General features: G+C 61.1%; 2 protein-coding genes across 6 annotated transcripts in view; both read right to left on the minus strand.

Annotated features, from left to right (window-relative positions):
* Positions 1-649: 649 nt before the first annotated feature.
* Positions 650-11,952, minus strand: SREBF1 (sterol regulatory element binding transcription factor 1). Of its 3 annotated transcripts, none has more exons than XM_068699606.1 (19): positions 11,753-11,952; positions 7,530-7,928; positions 7,226-7,407; positions 6,998-7,132; positions 6,688-6,906; positions 6,467-6,581; positions 6,163-6,377; positions 5,546-5,750; positions 4,895-5,079; positions 4,091-4,352; positions 3,813-3,979; positions 3,417-3,585; positions 3,235-3,343; positions 3,045-3,154; positions 2,827-2,959; positions 2,510-2,672; positions 2,032-2,217; positions 1,818-1,929; positions 650-1,614 (listed from the first exon to the last, which is right to left on the minus strand). In XM_068699606.1, exons 1-19 carry the CDS (start codon positions 11,856-11,858, stop codon positions 1,391-1,393), a joined length of 3,396 nt encoding a protein of 1,131 aa, XP_068555707.1. In that variant the 5' UTR covers positions 11,859-11,952; the 3' UTR covers positions 650-1,390. The 3 variants fall into 3 exon arrangements, with proteins under 3 accessions (XP_068555707.1, XP_068555706.1, XP_068555708.1); XM_068699605.1 differs by having other exon boundaries at positions 6,992-7,132; XM_068699607.1 differs by lacking the exon at positions 11,753-11,952 and adding an exon at positions 8,620-8,752 and having other exon boundaries at positions 6,992-7,132.
* A 2,843-nt stretch (positions 11,953-14,795) lies between these two features.
* TOM1L2 (target of myb1 like 2 membrane trafficking protein) overlaps positions 14,796-25,626 on the minus strand; it is a 49,149-nt gene continuing 38,318 nt past the window's right edge. For 2 of the 3 annotated variants that reach the window (XM_068699619.1, XM_068699618.1), the window contains 3 exons: positions 21,292-21,351; positions 19,438-19,474; positions 14,796-18,951 (listed from right to left, as the gene is read on the minus strand). In XM_068699619.1, coding sequence (XP_068555720.1) covers positions 18,803-18,951; positions 19,438-19,474; positions 21,292-21,351 — 246 coding nt within the window. In that variant the 3' untranslated portion in view covers positions 14,796-18,802. The remainder of the gene's footprint in view (positions 18,952-19,437; positions 19,475-21,291; positions 21,352-25,626) is intronic. The other variant, XM_068699620.1, reaches the window with a different exon arrangement.

Here is a 25,626-nt window from a genome sequence, read left to right on the forward strand (position 1 = left end):
CCGTGTCCCTGGCAGCGCTGCCCGAAATCTGGCTATTTTTAGTGACATCTTGTACATATGACTGTAAAATGGTAAACCGTGTGTATTATATATTGCCTCATTATATAGTGTATATATATGTATACATATACATATATATAATATATATGAAGACTGTAAATGTTAAGACTAGTGTTCTTATTAGTATATTGCTTCACACTGAAGATTGTGTGTAACAAGCTGTTTCTAAAAGATGTTTATTTTCCTTAAGAGTTAAAAAAAAAACAGGTCATTGCATTCAGAGCGTCAATAAAGATACAACGATTGTTTTGGAAGTACGTGGCGCCCTGCTCGTGGCCTCTGTTCCTCTCTGTCCCTTTGTCCCCACGTGGCCCCCCCGCCCCAAAAAGGCTCGCTGTGGGGTTGGGGTTTTTTTGGGGGGGAAGCTTGGGTATGGGGGCGGCAGCTTCGGTGCTCCCCACGCGCGTTGGGGTAGGTGGGTTTGGGGTGGCCACATCCCTGTCCCCTTTGTCCCCCCCCAACCCCATTTTGTGCAAGGAAAGGGGAACCCCACAGGCTGCCCACCCGCCTGGGGGGGGGGCTTTTTGCCCCAACCCATCTCGGTTTGCCCCCCCCATCCAGTGTCAGAGCCCAGTCCAGCACGCAGCGGTATAAATAATCAGCTTTAATTGTCTGTACAAAACTCTCCAACTATGAAAATACCGTTTAAAAAGGCGAGGCAAAGGGATGGGGGGGGGATGCTGGGGCATGGCGGGGAGGGGGGGCTATGTACAAGGTGTGAGCAGCGAGGGGAGGGGATGGGGGCACCCACCAGCCCCCCCCACACCCCCAAGGGGGGGCCTCCCCTTCTCCAAAAGCGCTCGGAGCTGGCGCTCGGCACCGGCTGCAGCAGCTCCAAACTGGGGGGGACTGGTCAGTGCTGGGGAGGGACGGGGGGGGCCCCTCTTTCCTACCACGGGCACCACCTGGGAGACAAGACGGTGCCACCATAGCTGCCACCACGGGGCAAGCCCACCTGCCCTCCCCAACGCTGGGGTGTCCCCCCCTGGGGCTTGGGGACCGCGGAGAGGGGGACGGGCAGGGGCGCACAGGGGAAAAGGGGGGCGAGGACGGGCCCCAGCCCTGTGCCGGGGTGCTGCAAGGGGGTGTCGGGCAGCGGGGAGGAGGGTGGCCGAGCACCCCAGTGCCATGCAATACTGTGACAGTGTCACTAGATGTCCCCACGTCCTGGGGACACGCGGGGAGCACCCACTGGGGACGGTGACGAAGGAGGACGCGGCACCCCGGTGCTCCTCCTGCCCGGCGCCTCCAAAAACCTTCAGCCCGTCCTGCAGCGAGGGCGAGAGGGCTTTGGGGTGACCCCATCCCCTGTTGTCCCCCCCCACCCCGGCTACCCCGAGGTGACCGTGGTGCCGCTGCCCAGCTTGATGATCATCTGCTGGCAGTCGTGCAGCGTGCGGCGGTCGCCCAGCTTCTCCAGCGTGCGCGCCGCCTCCGCCAGCATCCCCACGCGCTGCCCGGGGGCCGAGAGGAAGCTGGGGGGCAGGTAGCAGGAGGCGAGCAACAGGGCCTCGGCGTGCTCCCGCGGTGTGGGGTGGCTCTCGGGTTCGCCAGCTGCGGGGACAGAGCGGGCGTCAGTCCCTCACCAGCCCTTTGGGTTCTCCGGGTATGTTGCGAGGCTATTTGGGCACCCCAAAATATTGGGGGAGAAGCTCTCCCTATCCATGCCGTACCCCCTAAATATGGTGGTGGCGAGCAGCGGGGTGTCCCCATGGGGTACCCGGTGCAGGGGGGGGCTCCCCGAGACCTCCACCCACCTGTTTTGCTGCCCTGCACCCCTCTCCTCCGCAGGCTGCGGTCCAGCAGCTGGTGGGTGCGCGTGGGGCTGGCGCGAGCCATCAGCCTGGCGGTGGCTTCGTGCAGGAACACCTAGGAGGAGGAGAATGAGGAGGAGGAGGAGGAAGAAGAGGAGGGTTGGGGGGCACGGTGCGCATCCCCAGGGGGCTCTCGGAGGCTGGAAGGGGGGCTCACCCTGCGCATGGCGGGCCGGAGGGTCTGCGCCAGGCGCCGCAGGGTGCTGAGGTCCTGCTGGAAGCCGCGGAGCTCCAGGGCGGACGCTTGGTAGGCGCCGCGGAGCTGCTGGCTGGCGCTCATCTGCTGCTGCCACAGGTTGGTGCGGGTGACCAGGAGCAGGTCGCACAGCAGGAGCTGCACCGCCTGCAAGGATTTGGGGAGGACAGACACAAAAGGGGAGAGGGGGGGGCAGTGAGCGGGACAGACGGACGGGGCGCACCCCGCTACCCTCTCCCCGTGGGCGGGCGGCGCTGCGCGGGACCCCCGCCGGGCTGCATGGCAGGGGCATTGCACTCCCAGTCTGACACATGCAATGCAACTACAATGCACCCCCGCGAGGGCCGGGGACGCCTCCTGCGTTTTGGCAATCCCCCCCCCAAAAAAAAAAAAAACAAAAAAATCCGCTCCCAGCCCCTCCGGCTCCCCCAGGCCTCACCTTGTCGATGGTGCACTTGGGGGGGCTGCTGAGCTCCAGGCTCTCCCGCAGGCAGCTGCTGGCTTTCTCGCAGTGGTTCAGGCTGGCCTGGCTCCCGTCCTGCTTGCTCAGCATGGCCCGGACAGCCTTGAAGGAGTGCAGCGCGGCGCGGGGAAGGGGCTTCCTGCACGGGGACGGGGAGCACGGTGACCACGGACCCCTCGCTGGGCACGGTGAAGCCCCCTCCAGCAAGCGCAGGGGCTGCGCCGACCCCAAATAAAAGGGGATGTAGAAGAAGAGCTGATGGCACCCTGCACCCCGCCACCCCCAGCACTCACTCAGAGCCCTGCAGCACCCGGGGCATGGTCTCCACCAGCGGGTAGAGGCGCTCGGCCCCCTCCTCATCTCCCTGCAGCCAGTGGATAACGGCGCCGATGACGGACGCCCACCACTTGGACACGGGGTCGGTGCCTGTGGGGTAGAAAGGGACATGGAAACGGGGTGTCCACGGCCACCCCGCTGCCCCCACGCAGCACCCGGGGGACGCCGGCCTCACCAGTCACCGCCGCCAAGCCGCAGCTGATGGAGGGCGCGGGGCCGGGCGCACCGCTGGCGTCGGAGCAGCCGTTGAGCAGCTGGAGGTACTCCAGGGCATCCGAAAAACGCCTGGTGGGACAGTGGAGGGGACGTGAGCGGGGCTGGACCCCCGGTGAGCAAAGGGAAGGGGTGCCCACCCCGACACTCACCCCTCTCCCTGCGCCGCGGGGCGGCCGGGCTCGGGCATGGCCACGCAGCACAGCGCCTTCTCCAGGAGGTGCTCACGGAAGAGCTGGGTCACCTGCGCCAGCGGGTCCACTGCGGGGCAAAAGGGGTCAGCCCCCAGCCCCAAAATGGATAATGGGGGGTACTGGGGGGGTTGAGGGGGTACCTGGGTTGCCGGCGGAGCTGTAGATGGTCTCCCTCGGTGCGCCCTTGACGGCCCAGTCGCCGTCCACGAAGAAGCGGTGGCCCAAGGGGTGGCAGAGCCACTGCATGGCGGGGGGCACGGCGCCACCGTGGGACAGGGCCACGCGCCGGGCACTGCACAGGAAGGGGCGCTGCGGGGACAGCACAACCTTGGGGTTGGTGGGGGGCGGAGGGGGTCCCCAGGTCCCATCGATGGAGGGGGACACGACACCAAGCCCTGCAGTTTGGGGACAGGCGGCCACATGGAGCCACCAGGTCCCACGGCACAGCTGGGGACGGACACGCCACGGGGCACCCCACCAAGCCCCCCGCAGACAAACGGGGCCGCTCCCCACCCCTTGAACCCCCCAAAACTCACGGCCAAGAAGTGGAAGCAGCGGTGCAGGCTGGCCTTGACGCGCAGGGCGGCCGCCACGTAGATCTCAGCCAGGGCAGCCACGGACACGGCGTCGCCGGCGCACTCGGCCAGGTTGACGGCGCTGAGCGCCAGGTTGATGGCCAGCAGGTGCCCCCCGGCTTGCTTCCCTGCGGGGACCCCCACCGGGCGGGGAGGCGTCAGCAGGCAGCGTGGCGACACCCCCTCCCCAAAATAACCCCTCCGTGCCCCAATCCCCATCCAGGTGGCACGGCGCCTACCCGCGAGGTGCAGCTGGTGCAGGCGGTGATACGCCATGGCCGCGTCGCGTGCGCTCTGACGGACGTGGGCACGGGGTGGGGGGTCCGGGCGCAGCCCCCCGGCGCGGGCGGCCAGCCAGCGGCCCACCCAAAGGCGCTGCAGGAGGTGGCGCAGCAGGGTCCAGAGCAGGCTGCAGGCCAGGTCCCCGTGGGAGGCGGGCAGGGGGCGGCCCAGGGCCCCCAGCGCCGTGCGCAGGTGCTGAGCCCCCTGCGCGAAGTCGCCCTGCGGAGACCCCCCCCCAAATGGGGTATTGGCATGGGGGGGTGGGGGGCCAAGGAGGTGGGAGGGGCTAGGGGCGGGGTTAGGGGTTGTGGGCGTGGTCAGGGTTGGGGGCGTGGTTAAGGTTTGGGGGCGTGGTCAAGTTTTGGGGGGGGCGTGGGGAGGGGAGGGTCAAGGAGAGGGGGTTGGGGGAGCCAAAGGGGGCCGTGGTCAATGAATGGGGGGCGTGGTCAATGAGTGGGGGCGTGGTCAATGAGGGCGTGGCCAATGAATGGGGGCGTGGTCAATGAGGGCGTGGCCAATGAATGGGGGCGTGGTCAATGAGGGCGTGGCCAATGAATGGGGGCGTGGTCAATGAGGGGCGTGGCCAATGAGAATATGTGGGCGTGGTCAGGAGGTGGGGGCGTGGCCCCATCCCAAGGGGTGTGAATGGGACCACGGTGGGTGGGCGGGGCTAAGCCACGTGGAATGGGCGTGGTCAAGGTGGGTGGGCGGGGTTGATGCAAATGAGGTGGGCGGGGCATGGGAAAGTGGGCGGGGCTTACCCGCTCGAGGTCGAGGTCAGCCTGGCGGCGGTGGCGCCAGAAGAGGACGGAGGGCTCGGAGTGCGGGGGGGTGACGGGCTCCCCGCAGACGAAGAGCCGCACCACCGCCCCCAGCACCAGCGCCGCGTTCAGCCCCCAGAACACCAGCGTGGGCCACAGCCACTGCGACCACCCCCACGGCTCCTCTGCGCGGGGACGGCGGGCGGTCAGCGGCATCCGGCCCCGTGGAGACCACCCCGGTGACCTCCACCCCAATAGTGCCCACCCCAGTGGCCTCCATCCCAGTGGCCTCCATCCCAATGGTGCCCACCCCAGTGACCTCCACCCCCATGGAGCCCACCCCAGTGGCCTCCATCCCAATGGTAGCCACCACCCCAGTGACCTCCACCCCAATGTGCCCACCCCAGCGGCCTCCATCCCAAGGGTGCCCACCCAACAGCCTCCATCCCCATGGCCTCCACCCCCACCCCAACACCCTGCACCCCAACACCCTGCACCCCACCACCCTCCAGCCCACCCCAAACATCCTCCACCCAAAGCCTTTACCCCACCCACAGCCTCCCACCCACCCCAATCCCAACGTTCTCCATCACTCAGCCTCCAACCCACCCCTACCCCAACAGCCTCCACCCTTGTGCCGGCGGCGCTTACCCGCGGTGCCGTGCTCGGCCATGATGCTCCTGCCAGGCCCCGCAGTGCCTGGGCTCCCCACGGGGGTCGGGGCGCTGGAGCCTCGCAGGAGGGAGGCCAGGGGGTTGAAGGAGAGGCAGAGGAAGACGAAGGCGCAGAGGGCCATGCGGGAGCGATCCAGCATGCCCTGGCTGCCGGGAGAGGGCAGCGGGCGCTCCTGCTTCACCTGCGTGGGTACACCCTCTGTGAGCCTCAGGAACGGGGCACATGGGGCAGAGCATGGGGCACAGGGACACGGGCACAGATATATGGACGTGGGGCACGGCCATGGGGCAGAAGAGTGGGTATGGAGCATGGGGCATGGAGAGGAGGGTTTGGGGTATGGGTATGGCCATGGGCATGGCATGGGTGTGCAGCATGGTGGCGAGGCACAGGGCACGGATATGGGGTATGGGGTGCAGGATATGTGCACGAGGTCCTTAGCAAGGGTATTGCATCCCCCACACCCCTCCCTCCAGCCCCACACAGGGCGAGGAGCACCCCAAGGGACAAAGGGCCGGGTTCCCACTCCAGCATCCCCCCCCCAGCTTGTGCTCCTGGCCCCCTGGGGACCCCCCATCACCGTGCAGCCCCCGCACCTTGCCGTGGTCGCAGAGGGGGCTGTCGGGCTCCGAGTCGCTGCTGCTGGTGCTGCTGCCCCCGCTGAGCGAGAGGGGGCTGCCGCGGGAGGGGGACCCCACGTCGGAGGGCGGCGGCGTCAGCATCTCCATCACCTCCGCCTTCACCACCTCCATGGGGGTCTCCGCCTTGGCCCCCCCGCTGCTGCAGGAGGCCACCAGGTCCTTGAGGGACTCTGCGGGGAGCGGGACAGGGCTGAGACGGGTTGGGGGGGACACAAAAAGGAAGACCCCGGCCAGCACCTGCCCGCCCCACAGCACTCACTGCTCTTCTGCACGGCCATCCTCAGGCTGAGGTTCTCCTGCTTCAGCTTCTGGTTGCTCTGCTGCAGGTAGCGGATGTACTCGATGGCTTTCCGCAGGATCGCCGACTTGTTGAGCTGCCGGAGACCAGGGGAGGGGGCTCAGCCCCTCTGCCAGCAGCCCCCTCCTCACCCCCAGCCCCTGCGCCCTTTGCTCCCCCAAGCCCCGTCACGGCGCACCCACCTTGGCCTCGGTGCCCACCACCAGGTCCTTGAGCTCCACGATCTTGTCGTTGATGGAGGAGCGGTAGCGCTTCTCGATGGCGTTGTGCGCCGTCCGCTTCTCCCCCTTGCCCTGCGCCAGCGCCGGTTTCCCGCTGGGCGCCAGCCGGTTGATGGGCAGCTTCTCGGCGTCCACCACCAGCGGCACGGTGGCCAGGATGGTCCCCCCGCTCACCAACGCCTGGAGGGACGCAGGGAGGCATCACCTTGGGGGGGTCCCCGAGTGTCCCCAGCCCACCCCGCAGCTCCACCATGGGGGCACCTACCGGCACCTGCAGCGGGGCCGCGGTGCCGCCGGCGCTGGTGGCCAAGGAGGCGATGCCGGAGGTCTTGGCGCTGCCGGCGTCCGTCTTGACGGCCGTGAGCAGCAGGGAGTCAGCCTTGATGAAATGGGGCTGCAGCAGCACCTGGGGGGTGGGAGAGGGTGGGAGGGGGGGGTCAGAGGGTCTGGGGTGCCACCAGACCCCCCCAATGTGCGTAATCCTCGGTTTTGGGCTTACCGGCACCGGCTGGATCTGGGGCGAGATGGGCTGGGGGGTGGCGGTGGTGGCGGCAGGGGGGGGTCCGGGGGCCAGGAGCTGCTGGGGTGCCACGCTCTGCACGGGGCCGGGCAGCGTCGCCACAGGTTGGACCGGCTGTGGGGTGGGCAGGGGGCTCTGCCCGGCCCCCCCGGGCTGCACGGCTGGGCACGGAGCAGAGGGTGGCGTTAGGGGACCCCCGCACCGAGCCCCCTGCCCAAAATCAGGCAGCCCTGACCCCCCCTCCTCCCTCTACCACCCCCCCCGTGCACCCCAAAATCCTCACCAGGGAAGCCGTGCTGGTTCTGGAAGCCCACCAAGGGCTGGGGGCTGAACTGGCCGGGGGATGCGGGGACGAAGCTGGGGGGGGGCAGCATCACACCGGGCTGGGGCTGGCTGCTGGGCACGGCCGACGGCTCCTCCTTCACCCCCGGGGCTGTCGGGGGGCCGGGGGCTGGCAGGAGAGGGGCAGGGGGCTGTGGGGTGAAGGGTGCCAGCCCCGGGGGTCCCGGGTACACGTTGCCCTGGGGGGCGGCGGGGGGCGGATTGCTGGGCCCCAGGTAGGTGCCGAGGGTGCTCGGGGCCGGGGGGAGCCCCGGGGGCACGGTGCTGTCGGGGGCACCGAAGGGAGAGTCGAAGAGCCCCGAGAAGTCATTGTCCGAGGTGTTGATCAGCTGGAGCATGTCTGCAAAACAGCCCCCCCGCGGCCCGTCAGCGGTGATCCCAGATCTTTCCAAGGGGTCCCCAAAACCCTTGGGGGTCCCCAGCCCCACGGCGCTCCCCCCTGGCTCAGAGGTTTCCAGCCCAGCCTGGGGGCAGCAGGGCTGCATTCAGCCCGGGGGGGCGCACACCCCCTCACTCATTTCCCATCCACCAGGAACCCCGACAGCCCCCAAAGCAGCCCCCATACCGGGGGGAGGGAGCAGGTTCGGGTGGGGACAGGGAGGTGCCACACCCCGGACCCCCCCACCCCAGTGCCAAGCGCGTGCGCCCCGCTCTCCCCCCAGCACCATGGCAAGCGCAGGGTTAAACAGCACGGATCTTGGGGGTCTGCCCCCCTCACCGGGGGGGGGCACAGACCCGGGGACACCCCCACAGCCATGCCCCAGCCCCCCCCCATCACCGCCCCCCTCCGTTCCCCCAGGGGATGCCCGCATTGGGGTGCCCCCACTTGGGCACCCCCACCACGGAGACACCCCAAAAGTGCCACCACCGCGATGACCCACGGGGAGGGGGGGTCCCACCGAGGCACCCCCAGCCCCCCAGCCCCCAGGACACCCCCAGCGAGGCGCCCCACACCCCGGGGCACCCCATGCAGCGGGAAGGGACCGCGGCGAAGCCCCCCTGAGACGCGGGGAGGATGAGGCCGGGGGTACCTTCCCGCGTGGCCGGCGGGGTGGGCGCAAACGGGGGGGGGTCTCCGAGCGGAGACCGAGGCCTCCTCTCAGCCTCGTGCCGAGGAGGCACTGGGATATTTTGGAACCCTTTTTTTCTCGCCTCCTCTCCCCGCGGGGCCCTCCCTGCTCGCCACCCGCGCCAAGCCTGGAGCGGGGCCGGCGATGGGGTGATGCCGACTCCGCCAATCGCCGCCCGCGCGCCCGCCGGCCGCCCCCAGACAGCCCCGCGGCCGCGCCAAGGTGAGCCAGGCCGGGTAACTCGCGGGCACCCCGCCGGCACCCACCGCGGTTACTCGGGGTCAGCCGCCCCCAACACCTTCGCCACGAGCCCCCCGAATCCATCCCGGGCACGCCGGGGTGCCCCTTGCCCCCCTTTGCGCCCCAGCAGCCCCCCTGTGCGTGCTGCGGGTGCTGGAGGAGATGCCCCGCATGGAGAGGGGGCTGCTTTGCACAGCTCCAGCCCCCCCCTATAAGGGGTCAGCGCCCCTATTTGCACTCAGACCCCAAAGCTCACGAGACCCCCAAGGCTCCCCCGTGGTGCAGAGGGGGGGCTCTCCCCTCCCACCCCAATACCCACCAGGGATTTGCGTCCCGTGGCACCCTACAAGCAGCTGCCCCAGCCCTGGGGCTCTGCCCCCACCTGGAGGTGCCAGGGCTGCCCCCACCCCATTGTTTTGGGGGAGCACATGGGGCAGGGCTGCGCACCCGTGGGTCCCGGTGGGCGCAGAGCACCCAGGTCCCTGACCACCGGAGGACCCCCAGGGTGGGCGCAGGGACCCGTGGCCACGTGGGGACCACAACAAACCCCCGGGGGGGGGGCAGGAGGTGGGGCAGATGGCCACGCTGCAGGGGAGCTCTGCAAAACCCCTTTGGCTTCTCACCTCCCCACCCTACAAGCAGCTGGGGGCAGCCCCACAGAGCCCCTCAGCAGGGGGACAGCCCCCCATGTGGGGTGTAAGGGCAGGGCAATGGGGCCGTGCAGAGCCCCCAGGACCATCTATATTTCTAACAGCCCTTTACCAAAAATCTCTAGAAAACCCTCCCCATAAATACCACCGACACACCCAGACCCTCTCCATGGGGCCAGAGAAACACCCCCAGAGGGACACCCTCACCCCACACCCCCATCCCTCTGCTCCCCACGGCTTCCTGGGGCTCACGGCCAAACAAAGCGGGGTGTCCCGGCGCTGGCTGCCCGCTGGTGACCCGGCGCACCGTCTCAGCCCTGGTTCGGGGCCAAGGAGGGCAGAGGGGATGCCAGCGCGGCTGTGGGGCACGACACCCCGTAGCCAAAGTCCTCGCGGGGAGCCAGGCGGCAGGATGCATCGTTTCCCCCGCTGCTGCCACCCGGTTAAAGGTCACCCCTTTGGGTTTGGGTTTGGGTTCGGTGCCAGCACGGGGACACCGCGACGGCCCCGGAGAGGGGGCTCCCGGCACCGACCTCCCCGAGCATCCCGTGGGTGCTGCGGGGTGCCGGGGGGCTCGGGTGGCCCCACACCCTCTCCCCACCCCGCCGCGTGCTCCACCGGCTGGGCCGGTCTGTGCCGGGGATGCCTCGGGGCCCCGACGCTCGGCGAGCTCAGCCGGGACGGGCGCCACGTGCTGCCAGCCGGGGAACCTGTTCGGTGCTAGGGGAGGGCTGGCTATGGGGACGGGGGTGGGAATGGGAACGGGTAGGGGTAGGGGTATGGGAATGGGTGCAGGGATGTGGACAGGTAGGGGTATGGGTTGGGTAAGGGTACGGGAACGTGTATGGGTATGGGAATGGTTATGGGAACGGGAATGGGAACCTGTATGGGTATGGGAACAGGTATGGGAACGTGTATGGGTATGGGAATGGTTATAGGAATGGGAAAGAAATGGGTATGGGTATGGGAATGGTTATGGGAATAGGTACGGTTGTGGGTACGGTTATGGGAACGGGAATGGGACTTTTATGGGTATGGGAATGGTTATGGGAACAGGAACATGTATGGGTATGGGAACTGTTACAGGAACGGGTACGGTTATGGGAATGGGAACATCTATGGGTATGGGAACGGTTATGGAAATGGGAACAGTTATGGGAATGGGAATAGGAACGTGTATGGATATGGGAATGGTTATGGGAACGGGTACGGTTATGGGAACCCTTATGGGATCGGATACAGCTCGGTGCTGGGGAGCAGATCCTGCTGGCCCCATCCCCACCATGCAGCCCCCCTCCCTAAAGGACCCGGTACCGAGGGCTCCGGGCCCGGGGATGCTCCGCAGAGCCCCGGGGCCGCTTCTCCCCCTCCCCTTCCTTCCCTTCCCTTCCCCCCCCCGCCCCGGGAAGCCAGGAGGAATGACCGGGAGTAACCCCGGCGGTGACGCTACCGCGGGGCGGGGCTGGCGGCGACACAAGGCTGGGGGGGGTGCGGGGGGGGTCCCGACACCGGCACCGAGCCCCCCGGGACTGGGGAGGGGGGGGAACACCCGGTACCCGAACCCCCCGGATCGAGCACGACGCAACCCAGCAGCGACTCCGCGCCCCAAAAACCCCAAATCCTTCCCCCCCCCAGCACCGGGAGCGGCCCCCCCGGGCTGTGCTACGGCTCTCCGGTATTGCACCGAGCCCCCGGTGTTGCACCGAGCCCGCTGCCCCCCCCCCCTTCTCCGGTATTGCACCGGGCGTTGCACCCCCCGCACCACGCGTGGCTTCCCGGCCGGGCACCGGGCACCGGGCACCGGGCACTGCACCCCCCACGGCCACGCGTGGCTTCCCGGTATCGCAGCGAGCCCCCCCCTATTGCACCGAGCCCCGGTAATTGCCCCGAACCCCGGTTTTGCACCGAGCCCCCCCTTATTGCACCGAACCCCGGGTGCGCACCGAGCCCTGGGCGCGCACCGAGCCCCGGGCGCGCACCGAGCGCGCAGCCCCGCTCCCAGCCGTCCCCATCCCGGTACCCCATATCCCCCATCCCAGTGCCCCCATATCCCCCATCCCGCTTCCCCCACCCCCCCCCAATCCCTGTAACCCCCCCCAATCCCTGTTCTCCCACCTCCCTCAATCCCAGCGCCCCCATAACCCGGTACCCCCCCCCCCTCTCCTCCCTCCCCAAAACCCGGGGCTCCCCGGGGTCCCCCGCACCGTCGATGTCGCTGAGCAGCGCCGTGTCGATGTCGCTGCCCCCGGGCAGCCCCAGGGCCGGGGCCAGCCCGTCCAGGCTCCCGTCGTCGAAGGCGAGGGCGCTCATCCCCGCAGCTCAGCACCGGCGGCGCCGCCCGGCCGCGGCCGCTCGCACCATGAGCGCCGGGGACCTGCGGCCGGGAGGGGCGGGAGCCACCGGGGGGGGGGGGGAGGGCGGGACGAGGGGCGGCCCCGGGAACGGCCCCGGGAACGGCTCCGGCAAAGGCACCCCCTCCTCGGGGTGCTGCTCCCCCCCCTGTGGGGTGTCCGTCTCTGCAGCAGGGTCCTGGGTAGAGAGTTATTGGGCACCTGGGAACCAAGTGGATCAATAGCTGGGCACCAAATTAATCGATAGCTGAGCACCAAATTAATCAATACCCGGGCACCAAGTTCCTGGGCACTCAATACTTGGGTACCAAATAAATATCTGGGCTTCAAATCAATCAATTCCTGGGCACCAGACAGCCAGGCACCAAATAAATCCCTGGGAGCCAAATTAAAGCCCTGGGCACCCAGTACCTGGGCACCCAGTACCTGGGAACCAAATCAATACCTGGGCATTAAATAAATCAATATCTGGGCATTAAATAAATCAATATCTAGGCACCAAATAAATCAATACCCAGGCAAAAAGTTCCTGGGCACCCAATACTTGGGTACCAAATCAATACCTGGGCACCAAATTAATGCATACCTGGGCACCAAGTACCTGGACACCCAGTACTTGGGAACCAAATAAATATCTGGGCTCCAAATAAATCAATACCTGGGCACTGAATCAATACCTGGGCACCAGACATCCAGGTGCCAAAAAAAAAAATAATCCCTGGGCACCAAGTTAAATCCCTGGGCACCAAGTACCTGGGTGCCAAATAACTACCCAGGCACCAAATCAACACCTGGGCACCAAATAAATGCGTGGGCACCAAATAAATAAATACCTGGGCACCAAATACCAGGGCAGCAAATAAATAACTGCACCAAATAATTATCTGGGCTCCAAATACCTGAGCTGCCCCAGCATCGTGCACCCAGGGGAGCTCGGAGGGGCCCAGCGCAGCCAGAGGGTGCTCACAGAGGGGGGGTGCTGGGATTTTGGGGGAGCCCCTTGTGTTTTGTCTCAGCTCCGGGAATAACTTGGGAAAACGAAACCAACTGCCCCAGCAGCCCCTCTGAAGTTTGCCTGCTCTGCCAAGCAGGACAGAGGCTGCCCAATAATTAATTAAAGCTGGCTGCACCCTAAAATCCTCCCCCCCCCCGTGCACCCCTGTGCAAAGCCCTGCGTGGGGCACCCCATGGTGGTGGCAGAGCTGGGGGGCTCTGGCTGGAGCTGCTCGGGTGTTCTCAGAGGCTGTTGAAACCCCCCCCAGGAGCCCCCTAACTTGCCATGGGGTGCCTCAGGGGGGCTGCACGCTATCTCTGCACCCCCTCCCATTTTATTAGGGTCGCTGTGGGGGCGGACGTGCCGTGTCCCACAAAGCAGCCAAGCGCAAACGCGAGGGTCGCACCCCTTTAATAACCCACCGTGAGACACGGGGGGGGGAGCCAAAAAAACCCCCAAAACCACCCAAACAGCTTTATTCCCACTCCAACCTAGACTCCGCAGGGCCCCTTCCCGTCCCACACCCCCCAAAAAAAACAGAAAGGCCGCGCTCCCCGGGGCCCCCCCACACCATGGGGCCACCAAACGGCACCCGCGGGGCGGTGGGCGAGGGTCTGGGGGTCCCAGGCCGGCCGGGTTGGGTTGGGTGGTGGCGGAGGGGCTGCCACGCGGGGTGGGGCTCCCCGAGGGTAAGCTCGGTTGGGTTGCGCGGGGGGTAAGGAAAAAAAAAACCCCGCCCGTAGAACCAGCGCCACGCAGCCAATAAGCGCGGCGGCCGGAGTGGAGTGATCCTGCATCACGGCGCGGGGCCCGCGATTACATCATGTCGGGGCCGCCGGGATCCGCCGCCGGGGACACGTGGTGCTGCCCGAGCCCGAGCCGCCGGGACGCTCAACTTCCCCGGCATGGGGCGAGCAGGAGATGGGAAACGAACCGCAGCCGCCACGGCGAGCGCTGGGCGCACGGATGGATGGGCTCGAGTGGCCACCTTGGGCTCGCGTGGCCACTTTGGGCTTGAGTGGCCACCTTGGGCTCGCGTGGCCACCTTGGGCTCGTGTGGCTGCATTGGGTTCATGTGGATGCATCGGGCTTGTATGGCCACTTTGGGCTCATGCGGCCACTTTGGGTACGTGGCCACATCGGGCTCCTGTGGCCACACCGGGTTCATGCGGCTACTTTAGGCTCCTGTGGCCGTTTTGGACTCTTGTGGCCACTTTGCGCCCGTGGCCACCTCGGGCTCGCAGCACCGGGGCTGCCCCCAGCACCCCGACCCCAGCACCCTTCGTGCAGCTGGCACCCGCTGCCCCCAACCTTTGCTGTCCCTCCGTGCCCCCTGTGCCCGGGGTTGTGCCCCAGCGCGTGCTGCCAGCAGATCCAAAGCCTCTCCCTCGTTACCCGAGGCTGCGGTGGCAGCCGTCCCCTCCGGAGCCACCTGGGTCCCTGCTGGAGGTAGAGGAAGGATTTGGGGTCCGGGGATCTCTGCCCCACGCGCAGGGGGGGCAGCACACCTGTCTGGTGCCCACCGCAGGGCACGGTGCTGCAGGTTTGCACCCGGAGCTTTTTTGGGGGATTCCTGCTCAGCAGCTGAGCACCTCCCCAAGCTGTGCGCCCACCAGGACGCTTCCGACACAGGCACGAGCTCAGCACCCCCCCCCCCCTCACAAACAGGGATGTGGGGAGCAAATTCCTGGCCCGTGAGCCAGGAGAAGCTTGGGCTGGGAACCTGGGGGCACCGCAGCGCCCAGCAGCTCGTCCCCAGCCGCTTTCTAGCTCACCAAAAGCTGATCCCAAACCACCCCCCGAGGGCCACCGGGGCACCCCGGGCACAAGAGCCGTCCCCCCAAGCACCCCCGTGCCCGTCCCCAGCCAGGACACCCGAGGGACAGAGAGCGCAGGGCCCGGTGACACGAGTAGTGCGTTTATTGGAGAATCTCACATGCAGGAACCAAAGTAGAGATGATTTCTGGAACAAGTTAAATGACGGCGGATTAATACAGGTGAATCTCCCGTGAGTGAACACTTGCTAGGTGAATACAGCAACGTTTTAGTGTTGGGTTTCTTCACTTTTTTTTTTTTTTCTTTTTTTTGCGTTTTGTTCCTCTTTACGCAGTCGATCTCTGTAAGTAGTTACGTCCCCCTCCTCTCCCTACCCCGTTCCCAAACAAAAAAAAAATAATACCCAGTATCTTCAGTAAATAAATATTATCCACTTTCATCTGGAAAGCCTACAGCTGTAATATACAGAGAAGCTATTACACAGGTTACATTTGTAGGGCTAACGACAGCTCGTAATGCCGGGTACAGAACGAGGAGCTCATAAAAACCCAGAGCTGGGAGGTGGGCGCCTGTTTGCCGCGGGCTCAGCAGGACCGGAGCTTGGTGAGGCTCCAAATCCAGCTGGCCCTCAGCAAAACGCATCCTCACCTCTCTCCTGGATGGAGCAGCGGGGACGCCGGGGCTGGGAGCCTGCTCCAGAGGCTGCGTTTTGGGGTGAATTGTGCTGGCGGACACCAGCATCGCCTCCGAGGGCACGGCTGGGGATCCCTGCCTCCTCGGCAGGAGCCGTGGGTGCCCCAGCAGCTGAAGGGTGACCTCCAGGACGCCTACAAATCCGCTCGCTGATTGCCTGCTTCAGTATTTCCATAAAAATATCCGTCCTGAGCTGTTTTTTTGTTGGTTTTGTTGTTTTTTTTTCCAGGGTAGGCTCGGCGAGCCTTGTGGTCAGCACGCAGGAGGTAAACAATGACTGGGCTGGATGAGGCTGGCCCAGGGATGGAGATAGCACAGGCAGCGCCCCGCAGGATCCCAGCAGCCAAAAGGAGACCTCAGCACCCCAGTACGCACCAGTCTCCCCACTGAGGCTGTTCCCTTTCAAAGCCACCGGGCCACGTTTTTAGGAGCAGTTCTGTGAGCCTCGCCGAAGCACCCTGGATGTCTGCACGGCGCGTTGTGAGCTACCACACCTGCCCAAGGAGCAGCTGAAATCTACACGCAACAATTAAAAAAAAAAAAAAAAACAACCCGAAGGAGGCATTTAAATAGAAAGCATTCATTTCTTACACCTCGGGGTTAACAGAACGGGTTAAAAACACACCGGAAAGGGAATACACTGACAAAATAAATATCTCAACCTAGGACAGGGTAGGATTAGAACTGACGAAGGACCCCGGGAATAATTTAGTGTCGTTAGCAAGCCGTGCCCCCCGGCCTGCCCGGGGAGCCTCGGGATGGTTCCCCAGGCGCAAAGCTCCGTCCCCCTTCTCGCTCACACCACGGCCACTTGCACGGAGGAATTTAGGGTGAAAGCGAAGGAAAAATTAATCACGGGTCAGTCTTCCGAAGCGAAAAGCCCCTTCCCTTTCCTCCCAGGCTGTTTCCAGCTTGCAGGTTATCCGCAGGGCGCACGAGGACGGGGAAGGTGGGGGATCCTGATACAGGACATTAGGGAGCTCCAGCGCAGCTCTCCGTCTGTTAAAGGAGGCTCAGGACAAACCTTGGCTCCTCCACACGCTCCTTCCCTGCCATCATTTCCCTCCCCTGCGTGCTGGGTGCTGTGGGAGCCAGCCTGGCCAGCCCCGGGGGGCTGCACCTCCACCGAGGGTCCCCCCCAGGCTTAGGAGGAAGAAGCGGGGTTCCCAGCTCCCTGTCTCTGCGTAGGGCTGGGGGAAGGAGAGGCAGCAAATCCATAGCAGTGGGGGACTCCGGGGGCTCTGGTGACAGCCCTGGTGCTGTTCTTGCCACTCAGCATCATTCGGCATCGCTCCGCGCTTGAGCCATGCGATTATCGCCCTGGGCTTGGCAGGGAAGCTGGATTAACACGCTCAGAATCACCTGATGCGGCCATTTACGGGGTCGACGTGTTTCAAGGATTTAGAAGCAGAAGCACACTCCTAAAAACACCCACGGAGCTTTTTTCTGCACCGACGGGAATACCCACAGCTCCTTCTGCGCCGGCGAGGCTGCTCGGGCGATCACCAGACGCTGTCTGGAACCAAATCAGCGCCGCAGCAGAAATTTCCTCGGGTTTCTGGAGCTTGGGGCCACAGCTGCAGGAAGGCAGAGCCTGGCAGGAGCGGGCTGCGGGGTGTCTGGCACCCCAGAACCTGAGCATCGGGCTCACCTTGTGCCAAAGAGCGAGGGCGGCGTGGGAGAGCAGCAGGGCGCTTTCCTTCAGCCACAGAGAGGAGAAAAATTGAGGGAAACCCTCTGCAGACTCACACAGCGGGGCTTCGGGGATGTGGAGGGTGAGCCAGCAAGCAGGGAGAAGAGGCAGCGTGGTCCCCAAGCCATCTCCATCCTTACACCGATTTTTCTTGGCCATGCAGGGGGCTACGGGGCAGCAGGGGGGGCAAAGCAGAGCTGGGGGTGGCCAAGGCAGGCAGGGCAGGACAGAAGGGAGGGTGACAGGGACAGCAGAAAGGGCCAGCTGACCTGGGGTGGCCTGGAAAACCTGCACCAAACAGCTCTTCCCTGCAGAGCTGGAGCTGCCAGCCCTCAGCCCACCAGGGACAAGGTTTTTCTGCGTCGCGAGCCACCGAGCGCGGCGTGCCTCGGAGAGTTTGTTAGGAGCTGAACCAACCGTGCCCAGGTAGAAGCCTCTATCTCTCACATCAGCTGCCTGCAGCACGGCTTCGTGGGCTAGAAGCAGCACCGGAGCCAGCTCGGCACGCAGCAGCAGCCCGGGCAGCCCGGCTGCGCCAAGGCGAGGTGGGCGCATGGGGAGGAATCCCCCCAGGAAGAGCAGCCCCCCAGGAGCTGGGAGTGAGAAAGGGGCAGGGGCTGCAAAGGATGCTCCAAAAACATTTAGGGTTCCATCTAGCATGGCTACAATCATCCAACACTCTCTCAGGCCCTAAAGGAAAGGAGTTGTTCCTCCTCCAGCACGGCCACGGATAACCATCTCCATCAGCATTCCCTCACGAGCCTCTGTAGGGTTCTCCTCTCCTCACAGATGCTATTTACGCCAGCCCAGACAAACGCAGGGCTCTGCAGCCACTGAGCAAGGGATCTAAGGTAAGGAAAAAAATAACCCAGCTATTTAAAAAAAGGCAAACACGCTAGAAAAAATAAAATAAAAAAAATCCTCCTGCGCGAAATGCTCTCCCAAAGAGCAAACTGCTCGGTGTGCTAACGTTCCAGCATCCATTCAGCTCGGCGCTTTTCATTCTCGTCAACTGCCAGAGCGACCGGACAGAGCCAACAGACTGCTTTCAAATTAGAGCAAGCCCAGATAAAACACAAGGAAGAAAATACCCCGTGAGATTAGGAATCCGGAGCGCCGCGCCGCGCGGGGAGAAGCGGCCACCATATGGTAGCAGGAGATGTGTGAGTGGGAGAGTAAAAGGATTTTAACTTGTGAAGCACATGTTGAAAGGGGAACAGTTGCTCCTTGCTGTCGAATCCGACACGAAAGCCAATACATTAACATTTTATCTAAAAATAAAGCCCCGCTCCCTCTGAACATTCCAGCTCAGTCAATTCCATGCTGATCGACAGAGCAGTCTACTTGGCAGGACCTGCCTCCAGAAGAGGATGATCCCGACATAAATCGAAGGGCAAGGCTGCTCTCTCCCCTCTGGGCTTTTGTTTCAACACAGTGTGACGTACTCATGCATTCGAAAGAGGTTTTCAGCATCAAGAGCTGGTTTTGTGCAGCCGGGATAGGAAGGAGGGGATTAAGCAAGTGCTGGAAAATCGTGGTCTGGCAGGAAGAGCGTCGGACTGAAATAGAAAGAAGTCGGCTTTGTGGGGAGGGGTTGCTGGAGACAGGGAGGGAGGAGAAGGAGGAGAAGCGATCGGTGGAGCCAGGGGGGGCGAGGGGGGCGTTGTTAGCCGAGTGCTGAGAGAGGACGAGGTGGCCGGACGGCGATTTTTCTCCTGCAGAGCCCAGGGGGTGGCCGAGCAAATCCTCAGAGTGCGAAGAGGGCGTCCTCCGAGCGCTCCTGCTTTTTCCTGCTCGAAGGGTTTGTCGGCGGGGTGGGGGCTTCCAGGGGAGGGGACGGCAGGTTGGGAACCATCTCGGCCGCTTTGGCTCGCTCTTCTAAAAATTTGTCAAATTCTGCAATGCAAAGAAAAAAAAAGAAGGAAGGTGGGTAAGAAGTGGGGCTGTGCCTTTAGCCTTGGGGACAGAGGTTGGTGGGGTCCGAAATCCCAGTGCCTGGTGTCCCACAATGCTGGGATTGCAGGAAAAGGGCACGGATGTCCTCTGAGCCACCCCAGCTCAGGCAGCAGGGGGGATGAAAGCCCACCCTACAGGATCAGCAGGGCAGGAGGGGGGAAACCTCCTTCCATAGGGCTGAGCAGCTCAGACATGCACCCTCCGGGCACCAACACAGTGCGCATCCAAGGGAGATGGCAGGAAAGCGCTTACAGCGGGGAGGGCTCCTCAATAAACATCAACTTTTTGCTCTGAAACGCTCTCTTCCAAGCACACAGAAGCATTTATTGGGGAACAGCAGGCTGGGAGAAGCTGGCATCTCAGCAGGGATCAGAGATCGTTCAGTCTGGACATTAACAGGGCATGGCTCACGGCATCTCCGCTTACCTTCGCTGGTCACTCCTTCTTCCAGCTCATCTCCCTTCTGCAATCGGAACAAAAAGGAGTGTGAACACACAGGCAGAGCCTCGCCCCCGCTGTCACCCCTCGTCCCCATTAAATGCAACGGGATGGCTCCCACCACTCACTTCCAGACGCTAACTGCTGAGCAAATAGGGGAAATCGGGGAAATGGCAGGGCCCCCGCACCAGGCCGGTGGCGAGCGACACGTCACCGAGCTGAGAGCTGAAGGAGCAGCACCAGAGATGCCTCTGAAGGTTGCTGGTGGCAGCTGGCTGCAAAATTGTTCCCTGCTGGAGCTGAGAGGCAGCCCAGCTCTGCCTCAGACTGAAGGACTGCTCCAAACCTGGGCTGCACGAGGCAGAAAGCACCCCACACGCCCCTTAAAAAGGTCTGTGGGTGTGGGGTGCTTTCAAACAAAATGGGCTTTAACTGGCAAAGGACACGTGCCACGAAATAGTTTAGGGACAGTGTTCTTCCCGTGGGGGTTCATTTTAGATGCCCTACAAAATAACAGAGGTTCCTGGTGCCCACGCTGCACGCAGAGGTTGGGTACAAAGGCTGGGATGCCGTGGGGCCAGGACGTTTCTAGCAGCTGTGTGCACTTCAAGGTGGGAATTTCCAACAGTTCCTTCAGGAGGAAATTAAGTCCAAGGAGGTGGCATCCCTGTCAGTCTGTTAGGACACTAAAAAAAGCAGGAGCTTTCCCACCAGGGGAGTGTGAGCACCAAAATGTCACCCAGCATCTGAAAGCTTTCCATGGTCCTGAGGTTCCCCAGGGTACCCGCAGCAGCCACATGCACGTGTAATTTTCCCCAGTTTACCCCAAAAGGGGTGAGGGGACACCTACAGATCACCTAACCTCTGGTTTGCTCTTTTTAGGGTAGAACAGATGCACAGAGCTCCCTCGGTACCTCTCCAGAGCATTATATCTTCTGATAAATTAATTTACCTGGCTCAGAGCCCCCAGCTCTGGCTGGAGGAGAGCTGCGGGAGCAGGGAGAGCGAGGAGCACCGGGAGGAGGTGTTCCTGATGGGCACGGTGACCACACAAAGGAACATTTTGGTTCGCTTACAGCACGTCTGAAAGAACAGCCTGAACTGCAACCCACCGCCCGGCCCCAAAGTGCTCTCGGTTAATTTGAGTCAGGTGCTTGCATCAAAAAAAAATAATAAACCAACAAACCCTGGATAAATGCGTACTGGCTGTGCCACCGCCTAACCCACGGGTGTCCTGGCACAGCAAAACAAACCCCAGACAGAAAGAAAAGCTCCTTATGTCTTCGGTTTGTTTGTTCGATAATTACCAGACGCTAATCTTTCGGGAGAAACTGAAAGCTGTAAACACTGGAGAGACGTTGTTATAAATTATTATTATTATTATTACTATTACTGGTGTTGTGATGATGAAACGTATCAAGATTTCCTGCTCACGTATTTAACAAAAGCATCTTGATTTGGAAGGCACCTAGGCCCTGATGCAATATCTCCAAGAGCCTGGAAGCAAACCCGTCCTTGGGTAGCTTTAAGCACGTGGCTGAAGTTTGGTGGGGGACTCAGGTAACCCTAAGACGTGTTTAAATGCTTCCCTCTGCAGGGAGCAGAAACACGCAATGTCTGGGGAAGGAGCATGGAGAAGGGAGAACAAAACAGGGCAGAAAAAAACGTGTTGGATTGCTGAGCACAGCCCCATCGCCCCCTGCTTACACACCCCCCCCGAAAGGAACTAAGCTACGAGATTTGGGCTTTTCTCTGCTCCCTGTTATGAGAAACACCAGGAACTGCACTGCATGGGAAATCATCTAATTATCGTGTGAAAAATGAAAAAATAAAGCGTCTCACCAAGTCGGTACTGAGCCACTCCTCAATGTCATCCATGACAGAGGACTGTGCAACAGGGATCTAGGGAGTGCAGCGAGAGAACAGCAAGGCAGGCAAAACCCCAAACACATCCACAACCACGGCCACAGAGCGATGGAAAATGCCAGAAAGGAGATTAAAAACAAAAACAAAAAACAAAACAAAAACAGAGATGTAACATGTGCTGGAAAAAAAAAAAGGCAACAAAATATAAATGGCATTTCAAATAAAGAAACACTCAGAAAGGAACTTATGAACAACAAGGCTAAAAAAAAACGAGAGAAAGATTATGAGGAGTGACGTGACTGGATGCCAGCAAGATGGGTAAACTTCTCGACCACATATTAAAACCATCAGGACGGACTGACGATTCTAATCTTGATCGTGAAAAGCTTTTCAGGGTAGAATACTGGATATCGGTTGAGTTTTTAAATGCTAAATTTACACTTTTTTAAATTATTTTTTTAAATGGGTATCGGGCACAATGAGGGGTTAGCAGAAAGAGGGGCTCAAAGCCTTCTGGCACCACTCGGAGGAAAGAAATTTCACTTTTTCTGCAGGTGGAGGCGGCCCAAGCCTCAGACAAACAGCGATGTTTCCCTCCGGATTCTCCTCCCACTGCACCACGCGGGGCTCGGCGAGCCCCAACACAGCATTTTATGGAAACCCGTCCCAGCCCTGCTCCTCTCCAAACGCAGCCCTGGGGAAGGCAGCGGGTCCCAGCCTGTGCCAGCACAGCGTGGAGTCCCCAGGGCGCAGCGAGGAGGAGGAGGAGGACGGGGCTGTGGCTCCTGCTGCTCCCGGCTCCTGCCCCTTGGCACCGTGCGGTGCTGGCTGGAGCACGGCCACCAGGCTCCCACCACGAATAACTCAACAAAAAGGTGTGAAGGTGGCTTGTCCTGCTGTGATAACACTGCTGACCATGTGCTGTGCGCCAGGGGACCGGGCACGGTGCGCTGGGCGCTGCGGCGCAGCCGGGGCACAAAGCGCTGCGGGCAGCAGGGGGGAAATGATTGAAACTAGCCATAGGGTTTCCTGGTGAGCTACGCTGCTGAAAAACAAAAGAGGGCTGTGGAAGGAGTAAACAGGAAAGCACCACAACGGAGATAGTGAGGACAACCCGAGGAACACTCGAGAAGCAGCAGCAGGGGTGCAGGTTGCAGGGCAGGGCACGGCCGGCGAGCAGCAGGGCTGGCAGGAGAGAGAGCCTGGCAGAGGCTGGGGAGGCTTCCCCAGGAAGAAAAGGTGGCAGGGGCTGGCCACAGCTTTCCCTGGAGGCTTTTTGGGGAAAGAAGAGCTGGCAGAGGGTTTGCAGGTGGATACAGAGGGAGCTGCAGCTTTCCCAGGGACTTGGAGGGGAGGCAGACAGACAGACACTGACTTAGAGGCAGCGATGTGACATTTTGCCTTGCTTTCGGCTACCACGTGAAGATCCAAAGCAGAAAATGCGCTCCTGCAGTTGGGTTTGGAACGGGGCGGATTTAGGATAACTAAAATTTGTAACGGGGAGCTGAGCTGTGCACGTCCGATGCTAGCACCGCGTGCTGAAGCCGCCGCGAGCTGGCGCGGACGGCGAGCAACGAGAGGAGAGCTCCCCAGGCATCTCCCAACGTGTTCCTTCCCAAGGACAAGTCACATCTTGTCGAACCAACTCGTTAGTTCAACAGCTTTTGGGAACCTGGCTTCAGAGATATGAAGCAATGAATTTATTCAGCCTCCAGCAACCCGAAAGCGGTGCTTTGGGAGGTGCAGCCTGCCGAGCTGCCGGCTGGTTTGCAGCTCCGAAAGACACCTCGATTTCTTTAAGGATATTAAAAAAGGTGTGGATTTTAATTTTTTTTTCCTTGAATAAAGTCAGCGCAGCTGCTCTAAGAAGCCCGGTGGGCGCTGTATCAGGAGGAAGAGGGATTCAGATCTCGGCTGTCCTGAAAACACGCCAGGTGAGCGAGCAAGTAATGGGTTCCCAAAAATCACAGGGCTTTTGGGTCTGCAGGAATCCTCCCAGAACAGCTCAGCAGTTTAGGCAGTTATGCTGTTGTGTTTTGCAAGATTTTTTTTAAAAAAAGGAAAAAAATCGGTACCTGCCATGCTCAAACTCCCAATTTCCTTTCCTCAGACTCCGAGCCCCGTTTTCCCCATAAATCACGAGTTGAATGTATCGGGTTTAATTTGTTCAAGAATGAAACGGGGCCGGAGGGGGGGGGGCTCTCGAGAACAACCGAAAGTTGTAAAAGGTTTTAACTACAAAACCTTGTGCCATTTACGGCACTGACCACACACAGAACTTCACTTTTTTGCCAGCCTGTTGTGCGTTTGGCAGGCCTCCCCTTTCCAGAAGCCCTAAATGGAAGAATGCGGAGGGGACTTTTGTTCAAGCTAATCCCCGAAAACACGACAGAAGCAAAGTGAAAATAAATTAGCTGGTTTACACATTCCAAAGACAACAATTTAGGGGAACAAACAGCGGTGGCAGCCGCAGACTACATGGCCATGGGATGGTGTCCTGGTAATACTTTGATTATGCAAACATCCACGGTCCAGTGGAGCTCCCAGTCTTGGCAAGACAGCTCCCAAGATAGTCAGTGCTGGCTAAAAGAGCTGTTTTTATAAGAATATCAGGATTCCTTCTTTTTTTTTAAAAGTCTACGCTCACTGTAAATGGAAATTAAGTCACAAAATATTTTGGGGTGCTTTAATAAGCTTTAAATGAAAGATGGGCTCGTTGTTCAAATTCCTTTTTTTGTTTAGTCTTTGGAAAATCCTACAAATGGGATGGTTTCAAGAGGACTGGAAGGGAAATGGAAGAGGAGGGCCAGCAGAACAAAAGGGAGCTATCAACGCCCCAAAGCCCACAGGAACCTGGGTTTCGGGCTCACACTCACATAAGTTAGGTTGTGTTGGTGTTCTCACCAGGAGCCAAAAGCCAAAGCATTGCCAATATATTTCCTCAGAAGTCATAAAATCCAATATTCTACCCTTAAAAAGACAGTTGAAGGTTATTATTATCACATTTTATTTCTATTAAAAATGATCCCACTGGAAAAAAAAAAAAAAAAAAGAAAAAAAAAGCAGCAGGTATGAAATGACAATCCAGGTCTCTAGGTGAGCTCATTAATGTTCTTAAAGTGTTTAACAAGGCTCATGCTAATTGTTGCTAGACTACTGTCTTGTAGGAGCTTCGTTAATTCCACTCCTTTCCAGATGTTTAACAAAGCTGACACCGGTACGGGGCTGGAGGCTGCTCCCCCCCCTAGGTGAGCAGTAGGGAAGAAAAAGGTTGTTAATCCTACAGAACTGGAGCAACCTCCTCCAGCTCCCCCCCAAACCACAGCCTCGTGATCTATTTCGAGCTGCCGTGATCCTGAAATAGCTGCCCGGCCCCGAGAGCAGAAGGTGCTCGGCTTTACGTGTAGGGCTGCAATTAGCCACTTGATTACCTGTTTACGCCCCGTGGATGGGGAAGGCAAGGGCTCGGGTGTTCCCAGCGCAGCCTGTTGTGCCTGCACCCCGACCTGCAGAGCTGGATCCCACAGCCATGCCCCCATCCACGTGGGGGGGATCACACTTCTTGCAGGGGGCCCTAAAATCCAACAGCTTGGCAGGCAGGGATGCCCGTGTCCTCGTCAGGATGAGGGAACGTTGCCTGCTTGCTTTCAGAAAGGAGAGGGGTCCCATATCCCAAATCCTATCTTTCTACTGAAAACAGATTTAGCAGCATCCTACTTTGCTGCTAATTAACGTCAACTCAGCAAAGATTTCGTTTAATCCCTGCTCCTTGCTTTTGCAACAGACACCCAGCTGGCAGGTGAGTGGGGTGGCGGGTTATTCTACCAAATGGATCTGTTCATGCAAATCTCAAGAGCAGCCCGAGTTAATGGGAAGGGGAACTGGAATTACCTGCACTGAGAAGTGGTGGTGGCCTCGTGGTGAAGTCTGAGCCCAAGAGGTGCTGCTGCAGCCCCCTGCACACCACCAGCATGGGCTGCCCCGCTAAAGCACTGCTGGGCTGGGCAGCTTGGCTAAAATCCCAGAGATGTGCTTGAAAAAGGAACATTTTCTGAGGATAAAACTACATCAGCTTTAATGGATAAAAGGGGTTTGTGTCTCCATGGTCCTGCCGCCACCTTGCCAGCAGAAGTGGGCTGCAGGTTAAGCTGAAAGAGAACCAACGCTGCCAAATTCCCCAGGAGGGTGCCCGGGGAGCCCTGAAGGAGCCTGCCCCATGAAGGTGAACTGGGACGCACAGAGGTGGAGTGCGAAGAGCTCCACCCTAAGCTTAAATGGGTCTGTAAACATCAGGTTATGTCAGAGGGATGT

Source organism: Anas acuta, chromosome 15, assembly GCF_963932015.1.
Source record: "Anas acuta chromosome 15, bAnaAcu1.1, whole genome shotgun sequence".
Lineage (NCBI taxonomy): Eukaryota > Metazoa > Chordata > Aves > Anseriformes > Anatidae > Anas > Anas acuta.